We start from the raw sequence: 11,771 nt of genomic DNA, 5'->3' as shown, positions 1-11,771 counted from the left end.
GACCAAGCAGTGACCACAACCTTGCCCCTTGTCAGCTCTACTATACATCTGGGAATTCTGATCATTCACATAAACTTATAGGACCATTGTCTGCCTACATATGATCTTGGATACAATGGATGATGTTCTTGATCTCATCCCACACTTCCTCTGGTTTTCAGTCACTGGTGTTCAATCTATTCTTTAGATGGTCCATAAGTTCAGAAGGAATATAATCATGGTCATATGTTGGCTCCCATGGAGTTGTTTTAATTGTCTTCAGCTTCTGCTTGAACTTGCATATGAGCAGTTGATGGCCTGTTCCACGGTCAGCTCTTGGCCTTGTATTGGCTGAAGATATTGACCTTCTACATTGCCTCTTTCCACAGATGTAGTCAATCTGATTCCTGTGTACTCCATCTGGAAAAGTCCATGTGTATAGTCATCTTTTATGTTGCTGAAAAAAAGATGTTTGCAATGAATAAGTCATTGGTCTTGCAAAATTCTATCATGCGATCTCCAGCATCATTTCTATCACCAAAGCCATATTTTCCAACTACTGGTGATTCTTCTTTGTTTTCAACCTTCTCTGGAATGGGCACAAATATCAATCTCTTCCACAAATGAGTAAGCACTTCCAGAGCTGCATCCATTTGTTGAAACATCTCAATGTGTATTCCATTACTTTCTAGAGCCTTGTTTTTTGCCTATTCTTTCAGTGCAGCTTGGACTTCTTCCTTCAATATCACTAGTTATTATTGATCATACGCCACCTCCTGAAATAGTTGGACATTGGCCAATTCTTTTTGATAATAATGACTATTTATCCCTTCCAACTTCTTTGATGGTTCCTACGTTGTTCAATATTTTGCCCATAGAATCCTTCAATTTTGCAACTAGAGGCTTGAGTTTTTTCTTCAGTTCTTTCAGCTTGAGAAATGCCAACCATGTTCTTCCCTTCTGGTTTTCTAATTCTATGTCTTTGCACATTTCATTATAATACTTCTGTTTGTTTTCCTGAGCTGCCCTTTGAAATATTCTGTTCAGCTCTTTCATCTTGTCATTTCCTTCATTCACTTAGCTATTCTCTGCTCAAGAGGAAATTTCAGAGTGTCTTCTGGCATCCACTTTGGTCTTTTCTTCCCTTCCTGTCTTTATAATGACCTTTTGCTTTCTTCATGGATGATGGTCTTGATATCATCTGACAACTCATTTGGTCTTCAGTCATTGTGTTCAAATCTATTCTTCAGATGGTCTCTAATTTCAGGTGGGATATAATCAAGGTTATATTTTGGCTTAGGTGATAAAATAATGCTAGGTGATAAATTACATCCTTACATGATAAAATCTAAAACAAAGAGTAAGAAAGTAAATTTCATAAAATTTGGAATAGTGGTTAACTTTGAGGGGGAGAAACAGAGGACAGACAGAAAAAGGGCCTATGGGGGATTCTGGTATATAACATTGTTCTTTTTCTTTTTCTGGTGGTTATATGAATATTTGCTTTGTGATACTTCATTGAGCTGTTATTTATATTTTGTATCCTTTTCTGTATGTATGGTATGAAAAATGGTTAATTTTTAAAGTAAGCAAGCCAAGAAGCTCAGGGTAAATGATAAAAGAATAAAAGAAGAATACAGATAAATGTTAATAGTCTTGTCTACATTTTTTAGAAGCATTTTTTTTGTTTCTATTTTTTCTTTACTTGAGACACTTCACATTAAATACCATGTAAAAGAGGTGTGCAATTTACAATATTAAAAAGCAAATAGGGCATAAAAATTCATTAACAAGGACAGCTCTGTCAAACACAAAATTCCAACCAAAAAAGTAAATTTGACTGACATCCATTAGGCTCAGGCATTGAAAGCAGGAACAGTGGAGGTACTTTTTATTCTCTCAAAGCTTACTTTAGTCAAATACTCTACTCTTGTACAATGTTAATATAAAAACTCTAATAATTAGCAATAAAAATTTGGTGGCAAGAGGAAAGAAACTATTATCATTTGGGTATCTAGTATGCTCTAGGCACTGCTCTAGCTCTTATATATTATTATTATATGGAATGGAAGAAGAAATCTGTTAAATCCTAAGAGATCTCAGAACAATTAAGCACTCAGAGGCTAACTGAAAGGTTGGCAATTTGAATCTACACGGTGGCTCCACAACAGAAAGATCTGGTAATCTGCTTCCATAAAGATTACAACCTTGAGGCAGTCCTGCTCTGTCACATAAGGTCATCATGAGTCAAAATTGACCCAATAGCATCTCACAACAACAATAAACTAAGATTTAGAGCTGTTATTTGACTAACCTAAAATCTCAGAGCCCAGAAAAGACAGAAACAAAACTTATTTCCTCATATATCTCTAAAGTTCATGACAAATAACCACTATGCCATTGTGCCAGTCAAAAACAATGAGACTGTATAAAGGGTATCTATCTCCTGCTAAATAACAATGGCATAAGAATATTTTGCTTCACTATTCAACAGGAGTTCAGGTAAGCAATGTGATAGGCTAAATAGAAGCTATTATTATGTATATTTAATGGGGACAAGTGTAATGATTTTATATAACTGTTATACCCAATTAGAAATGAAAACAGAGAATTATTGATTCTATTAAATTTCAAGTACTCTAAAACAGAAATAGCTAGAGAGACTCATATATGCTGTTCTCATGGCTCACTGTATCCCTGGCATAGTCAATGAGAAAGGGTTATGTTGTCAATGGAACGACAAATAACTGCTCTAACTATAAGCTATCTTCTGAAGTTCAAAAGATATTTAAGAAATAGAAGAAAGTTTCTTACCAACCACTCAAAGGGTAAAAATCCACCAAGGTACTGGACAAGTCTAGTTCATATAAGGGCTCCATAGGCCTCTTAGTTACCAGAAGACATCCCAAGGGAAGTCTCTCATGCCAGAGTCCATACCCCAACATACCCATTCATCCAAGCCTTTCTGCTCTGAAGTTGGAAAAAGATAGTTGGAAACTATTATTCTGAACCTCATTTCAAAATAACCTATCCAGTCATTGATAATTAGCATTAAAATTATTTTCATTTAAGTAGTATATAGCCAGGAGCTCTGGTAGCATAGTACCTGAGGCATTTGACTGCTAACCAGAAGGCTGGCAGTTCAAACACATCAGGCACTCCTTGGAAGGAAGATGGGCAATCTACTTCCGTAGTGATACTGCCTCGGAAACCCAAGGAAGGGTTGCTGTGAGTCAGGTCCGACTTGATGGCTCATAACAACAACAGTATATAGCCTACCTCTACAACTGCAGAAGTCTCTGAGGGGTGTAGGGGTTTGCAATCAACTGCTAACCTAAAAGCTGTCGGTTTGAACTCATGACTAGCTCCACAGAAGATAGGCCTGGCAAACAGCCTTTGTAAAAATTACAGCCAAGAAAACCCTAAGTAGCAATTCTACTCTGTAACCCATGGGGTCATTATGAATCAGAGGCCAACTCAACAGCAGCCAACAACAATAACAACCTACAATGTACATCTCTTTAGCAGTGATCCACAAACATAAATCCTAGGATTAGAGCTGGCTGGTTACAGAATACTCATGTAGGAAACATCCTAAAAATACTATAGCTAAGATCTACCCGTGGAGATCCAGATTCAGTGTGTCTTGGGTGGGCCCTAGGAATCTGTATTTTTAAATGCCTAAATTAATTCAGGATTAAAAGAAGATTTATTAACAACCTGTGATATGCAGATGATACAACCTTGTTTGCTGAAAGTGAAGAGAATTTGAGCAATAACAGATGAAGATCAAAGACTATCTATAGCCTTCAGTATGGATTACACTTCAACATAAAGCAAACAAAAATCATCACAGCTGGACCAATAAGCAATATCATGATAAACAGAGAAAAGACTGAAGTTGTCAAATATTTCCTTTTACTTGTATCTTCAATCAGTGCCCATGAAAGTAGCAGTCAAGAAATCAAACAACATATTGCATTGGGCAAACCTGCTGCAAAACATCTCTTTCAAGTGTTAAAACACAAAGATGTCACTTTGAGGACTAAGGTGTGTCTGACAAGCTGGTATTTTCAATCACCTGATACATATGCAAAAGCTGGACAATGAATAAGGAAGACAAAAGAAGAATTGATGCCTATGAATTATGGTGTTAGCAAAAAGTACTGAATATAGCAGGGACTGCCACTGGAATGAATAAATTTGTCTCGGAAAAAGTATAGTCAGAATGCTACTTAGAGGTGAAGATGACCACGCTTTGTCTCATGTACTTTGGACATATTATCAGGATAGCCAGTACTGATAACAAGTCCATGAAGGAACATCATGCTTGGTAAAGTAGAAGGTCAGCAAAAAAGAGGTCAATGAGATGGACTGACAAAGTGACTGCAACAAAGCATAACAATGATTTGAGGATGGTGCAGGACCACTCCGTGTTTCGTTCTGTTGTACACAGAGTCGTTATGAGTAGGAACTGACTCGATGGCACCTAACAACAAGAAATTGATTCAGACAACTCAAATCTTGAACTATAAAAGACCAACTGAAGCAAAGATTACAATACAGGTTTGATAAGTACAAGATTATGGCAAATGCATATTCATCCTCAAAAAGTAATCAATGCATGACTTATGAGTTATCAAAACTTTCAAACTCTTTAAGAAAAAAGTGGGCAAGAAATGCAAAAAGTATGACTTTTGGAACAACAGTTGACAGTTACTACTCTGTGGTATAAATGTTTTTGAAAAAAATTCTTAGATGAAATGGAAAATACACAAAAACAAATAGCAGCAAGTCTTGTGAGTCACCCCTAAGCAGTGAAAATTTTCTTTTACTCCATTGGGTAAACTTGGAGTTCAAAACACATTTTTTAAAAAACATAAAAGCCTAAAGATGTAAGCCTAAAACCTTTCAAAACCTAAAAATACAGGCAAGCAGAGGAAGGAATAGTAAACGAAATGTGTAAGAAAAGGGTACAGCATCAAATTTCCTGCTAGACTTACAAATTTTCAATTGCTAAATCAACTTGACAGCACCTACCAAGAACAATAAAGACTGCCTGAAGAAAGAAATTCCTATATAACCAATACAAATTACAACAGAAAATTCATAGACAGAGCAAAATGCCTAAATTTAATGACTCAGGCAAAAGTCGGACCAGGTAAATTTTTTCCTAAACAACCAGGATAAAAATTGAGTGTTTACAGTTCATATTATCCTAGATTCCATTTTATCGTGGGCAATGCCTACAGAATTTAGACTTCTACATTTGGTAACATTGAGTGTGCCAAAATTTTTACATGAACAAGCTAGAGGCCATTTTCCCCCATAAAATAAGGACATAAAACTGGTCATATGCATACAAGGTGTAGCAGTTAATGTTATGTGTCAATTTGGTTGGGCCTGGCTTTGAATGGCTGGGCAGCTGGATGTAGTTATTTCCCATGATGGGATTGATAATCAATGCCATAGTGGAACCTACCGGAGCAGCTGAGTAGTTGCCTTAGGGTTGTGGTCTGCTTCCAGTATACAAGTAGTTTTAAGAACAGTCTCTACAGTTTTTTGGCATGCTTGGACCCTGCACGTAGCTGGGTCTTCAGTCAGCAACCTGCCATGTTTCCTGCCAATCTTGGGACTGTCTCTGGACTTGAACTAGTGTTCTGCCATGTTGTGTGGTAATATTAGGACTGTGCCAATTTATTTATCTCGGGCTTGTTAGCCTCACCAGCCAGCAGCTGCCTGAGTGAAGAGACACTTTTAGCTCCAGTGGGCCAGAAAAAAGAGGTAGAGCTGAAGCCCAAAGTCAAGTCCCTTTCACCCAATCCTTAGAGCTGGCACTTTAAATTCAGATTTCTAGCCTCCTAAACTGTAAGAGAATAAACTCCTGTTTGTTAAAGCCATACATTTGTGGTATTTCTGTTGGAGTGGTAGGATGTTTATTTTATTTATTTTTATTGCATACTTTCTGAAGTAGACCTATGTGTACTCCTATAAAGCAGTTCTGATAGAAGTTAAATAACCCAGGCTTATTACAACCAGTCCTTACATAATCTAGTCTCCTCTTGCAAATAAATTAGCACAATTAGTAAGACATATGTCAAAACAGTGTTACTAACTATATGACTGTACACAACTTGATCTCTAGGTTTTAAAAAACATTCAAGAACAATTTTTATTTCATACACCTTCCCTAGTCAATTTTATGAACTAAAGTTCTGCATCCTATTTTGGATCCGACTCATAACAACCCCTCCTTGGTTTCCAAGGCAGTATCACTATGGAAGTAGATTGCCCAACCTTCCTTCCGAGGAGGGGCTGGTGGATTTGAACTGCCAACCTTCTGGTTAGCAGTCAAATGCCTTAGGAACTACGCTACCAGAGCTTCTAAAGTTCTGCATCCTATTTGATTTTAATTTACTGTACTCTAGGATACAAAACATGGAACATGGACAAGCCTAAACCAACAGACTTCATTCTTTTCCTGACATGTACAGAATATATTTTTAGAAGTACAACTACCAATTTTAATAACAGTGACTAATACACTATTTTTAACTAATGATTTTCAACCCAAGATTTGAAAAATACACATGTACATCCTAGCCTGTAATTTCCTTAGTTTTCTTGCGATGTATGGATCTCTCATGAATATAGTCATGTGGTTCAAACAACATATGACTGCACATACATCCATAGTCTCAATCTCTATAAATCCTATTTATATATTAATTATATCTAATATATATATTAAAAGTTCAAGGTACATACAATGGTTTGTAATAACAAATGTGTGCTATTTTGTGATATGAATCAAAACATTATTAGTAGTATATTATTATGTTAAAGATGTTTTAGATATCTAGAAGTGTTTAATTTTTTTATGCATAAAAGGTACATTATATACTAAGACAAAATGTCTGACTAACTGATGTTAGATACAAACCATTCCTAATTGTTCTGACTTATATACAAATTCCACGTAGAATAGGCACAGAACTCCTTCACAATCTGGGGACTGCCTGTATATAATACAGTACTCACACGACATCCAAATCAAATAACATCCTTTTTCACAGAATATACCATAGACACTAAGTGACATATGACTGTATACTTGTCTCTAAATAAACTTTTGATTGCCATTCATCTCTTCATATAAATACCAACTACATACAATAAGATAATATTTCTAGCATCCATGTAAAAATTCCTGAAGTATGCTGGGAACTTAATTCTCATCAATTAATTGCATAAAAGTATACCAGCAATTATGAAATCATTTGGTAAATAGCAATATCCTTAATAAAATTTACTATAAACACTAGAGGGTGCAATAATTCAACAGTGGTTGATATCTGGCTTTGATGTTCAAAGTAATTTTCCCTTCAATTAAAGATAAATTAAGACAATCCTTAGCACCAACAATCTTGGCTTTCAAAAATATCATTCTTAAGAGCATATAACAAAGCTTAGGAGAATGCTACTGAATTAACAAATCACCTAGACTATAGGAAATAAAATAAGTGGCAGTCAGAAGACTAAGCAGATTGCCAGAGCCTGGAGAAATTCTGAACAAGTGAGCACTGTATTATAGTTTGAAGTATGTACTTGGCGTCTACATTCTTTTGGAACTCAGTTCCCCCTTTTACGTTTGTCTCTCTTGAGTCTGCCCAATTCCTAGGGCCTTTATTGCATCCTAAAACCCAGCGGCCACTTCCCCATCCAATGCCTCATTACTTAACAGTTTCTACTGCAGTAGGTGACTGTACACATACACATGTTAAAGAGTACTAATGGAATGAAATGTTCACATACTTGTACTTTCACAAAGGTCTTCTGAACCATTACACATACCTCCACTGACAGAAGAGAATGGCTGTGAAATAGCCAGGTATGAAGAAAGTTTTAAGTCTTTTTAGCAAGTCTTAAATCACACTACAACAAAAGCTTGTATTTTGGAACTCCAATATAATTGTAATCATGATCTTAGCTTCCCACTGATAATTAAAAGTTTCGCCCATATATCCGAAAAGCACAGGGCTTTCATAAAGTGAACTTTGGTTAGAAATGTAATTTTACTTACAAACACCAACTTTCACCTCTTTATATGAGGTTTCATCAAGTTTTGCAAATTATGAGACTAGATTATTCTATTCAAATAATAACTTAAGATGAATACCTGTTTTCCATGATTTCTGAATCTAGTTGCAAACTAATAGTCTCTGTTGTAATTTCCACTTTCCGCACACTTCCAAAGAAATCAGTTATCAGGACATTTTTAGGATCCCTCTGAAAAAGATCAGTGCGATGTCCAGGAGTAGATACACAGAGACTTTTGGGACATACCTGAAACTGAAAAAAAGTATATATATAATAAATATACACCTACATATGCTAAACCAATGACACAACACAGACCTCAGTGTATTTTTAAGTCTAACTTAAGGAAGCTAATGGTTCTAAAGATTAAAGTGTTATATAGCTTAACATTCTAAGAAAGCTATGCAGATATTACAAAGGATAAAAGGGAAGCTGGCCATGCAGAGCAAAAACATTCACTTTCTTGAATTATATGCTACAAAATATATATTGATCTCTTAAATCTACTGTGAAATCACACTCACCATTATGACAACAGAATTGCCTTTTTTTCTGCATCTATATCTATCTGTGAGGTGTTCTATCAGAGTGGTTTTTGAACATTCTGTAATCATGATCCATCATTCAAGCTTTTCATTGAAATAAAATATTACCTACTAGCACAATGCTTTTTGTTTTTTAAATAAAAAAGGTGAAAGTGGACTGCTCCGGAAAGCAGGAAGTTGAAGCATACATAGTCTCTCTACTAGATATCCCCCTTGCTCTCCTGCTGTGAGCCTCTGTAAGCTGTTTTAAAAATCAAGTGACTTCCTTAGTTTATCCTTGATGTAAATATACTCATGTACCCTCCACAGATAACCCAACGCTCCAGAGAATACAGTCTGAAAACTTCTATGTACAGCCAAAAGTTCTCAAACAATTTTTATGTAAATTTTATCCCTGATATTCCACAACAGTAAATTACCAAGAACAGATGATGTGAAATCTCCAACCTTTCAGTTAGCAGCCAAGTGCATTAACTGCCCCACCCAGCAACACACACCTATTTGAATGGCTAAAACCTAAAACACTTGACACTAAATGCTGGCGAGGATATGAAACAACAGGTGCCTTCCTTCACTGCTGGTGTGAATGCAAAATGGTATGCCACTTTGGAAGATAGCCTGACCACTTTCTTACAAAATTAAAGGTAGGTTTACCATACAATGCTTCTAGATATTTACCCAAAAGAGTTGAAAACCTATGACAACACTAACCTTGCATACCGTTGTTTATGGCAGCTTGACTCATAATTGCCTAAAACTAAAAACAACCAATATGTCCTTCAGTAAGTGAATGGATAAACTGTGGTAAATACATATAATAGAGCATTTTTCAGTGATAAACAGAAATAATGTATCAACCTACAAAAAGACATAGAAGAACTCTAAATGCACATTGCCAAATGAAAGGAGTCAGTCTGAAAAGGCAACAAATTGTATGATTCCAATTATATGACATTTTATAAAAGGCAAATAACTATAGAGACAATAAAAGATTAGTCAGTGGTTCCAAGAGGTTCAAGGGGAACAAGGAAGGGATAAACAAGTATAGTACTAACTACTCTGTATGATTCTATAATGGTGGATACTTGACATTATGCATTCCTCAAAACCCACAGAACTGTTTTAAGACAAAGAATGAACCCTAACGTAAACTATGGCTTTAGTTAATAATAATGTATCATATTGGTTCATCAATTATAATAAATTAACTACACTAATTCAAGATGATACTAATAGGGAAGACTATATAGGGAGTGTAGGGAAGGATATGAGAACTCTTTCTATTCAATTTTCCTGTAAACATAAAACTGCTCTAAAATATAATTTTTGAAAAAATCCACTACAAATTTAAAGTGTAAGGTATGTATATTCCTAATATGGGAACGGGCTTTAAAATTAAAGTAATTGAAATAGGTGGTTTTTAAGGAATGCGTTGTGTCCTCCATAAAAGATTTCTTGAAGTCCTAACCCCTGTAGCTGTGAATGTCACCCTGTTTGGAAACAGTGTCTTTGAAGATGTTATAAGTAAGGTTAATATGAGGTTATACTGGAGTAATGTGAGTACTAATGTTATGTGACTGACATCCTTATAAAAGAGGAGAAAATAAATATAGACAGGGAGACAGAAGAAGGATATAATGTGATACTACACCTACAAGCCAAGGAATGTCAGGGGCTCCCAGAAGTTGGACAGAGGCATAGAACAGATTCTGGCTCAGAGTCCTCAGAAGGAATCAACATAGCTAATATCTTGATATGGGCTTCTGGCTTCCAGAATGTCCACCCTCTAAAACTTATAAGTCACTCCACTGCAAGTATTTTTGTTACAGCAGACCTAGGAAAGTAATATGTTGCTGTTGTTTTTGTTAGGTGCCGTTGAGTCAGCTCTGAATCATAGCAACAACAGAACTGCCCAAATCTGCACCATCCTCACCCTCCTTCTCATGCTTAAGTCCATCATTGCAGCCACAGTGTCAATCCTTGTCATTGAGGGTCTCCCTCTTCTTTGCTGACCCTCTACTTTGCCAAGCATGATATCCTTCTCCAGAGAATAGACCCTTCTGACAACATGACCAAAATGGGTGAGATGAAGTCTGACCATTCTTGCTTCAAAGAAGCATTCCAGCTACATTTCTTCCAGAATGGATTTGGTCATTCTTCTGGCAGCCCATGGCATTTTCAGTATTCTTTACAAACATTGGTCTTCCTTACTCATTGTCCAGTTTCACATGCGTATAAGGCGATTGAAAATACAATGGCTTGGGTCAGGCACACCTGAGCCTTCAAAGTGACATCTTTGCTTCTTAACACAATAAAACAGTCTTTAGCATCGGTTTTCCCAGTGCAATAAGCTGTCTGATTTCCTGACTGTTTCTTCCATGGGTATTGATTGTGAATCCAAGTAAAGTGAAATCTTAAACAACTTCAATCATTCCTCCATTTATCATGATGTTGCTTATTGGTCCAGCTGTGAGGATTTTCATTTTATGTTGAGGTGTAATTCATACTGAAAACTGAAGTCTCTGATCTTCATTAGTAAATGCTTCAAGTCATCTTCACTTTCAGCAAGCAAGGTTGTGTCATCTGCATACCACAGGTTGTTAAGGGTTCTTCCTCTAATCCTGATGCTGTTTTCTTCTTCATATAGTCCAGCTTTTCAGATTATTTGCGTGACATACAGATTGAATAAGTAAGATAAAAAGATACATCCTTGACACACACCCCTGACACACTTTTCCTGATTTTAAACTATGCAGTGTCCCCTTGTTCTATCTGAATGACGGCCTTTTGGTTATGTACAGGTTCCCCATGAGAACAATTAAGTGTTCTGGAATTCCCATTCTTTGCAATGTAATCCATAATTTGTTATGATCCACACAGTTGAATGACTTTGCACAGTCAATAAAGCACAGGTAGACATCTTCCTGGTATTCTTTGCTTTCAGGTAAGATCCATCAGACATCAGTATTGACATTCCTAATTCCATGTACTCTTCTGAATCCAGCTTGCATTTCTGGAAGTTCCCCGTCAATATACTGCTGCAACCATTTTTGAATTATCTTCACCAAGATTTTACTTGCATGTTTTATTAATGATGTTGTTGTTGTTAAGTGCCATCGAGTCGTTTCCGACTCATAGCGACCCCAT

At 36.2% G+C, this 11,771-nt stretch overlaps 1 protein-coding gene across 1 annotated transcript in view; it reads right to left on the bottom strand.

The window, feature by feature from the left end:
* Positions 1-11,771, bottom strand: part of PIGK (phosphatidylinositol glycan anchor biosynthesis class K) — a 202,580-nt gene that overhangs the window by 104,497 nt on the left and 86,312 nt on the right. Inside the window, 1 exon segment of the mRNA XM_007946505.1 lies at positions 8,159-8,331. Within this exon segment, the coding sequence (XP_007944696.1) occupies positions 8,159-8,331 (173 nt within the window).

Source organism: Orycteropus afer, unplaced genomic scaffold (assembly GCF_000298275.1).
Source record: "Orycteropus afer afer isolate SDZICR_OR568_19922 unplaced genomic scaffold, OryAfe1.0 scaffold00164, whole genome shotgun sequence".
Lineage (NCBI taxonomy): Eukaryota > Metazoa > Chordata > Mammalia > Tubulidentata > Orycteropodidae > Orycteropus > Orycteropus afer.
Note: the sequence above shows the minus strand (reverse complement) of the source record. Positions and strands in the feature narration are given on the sequence as shown.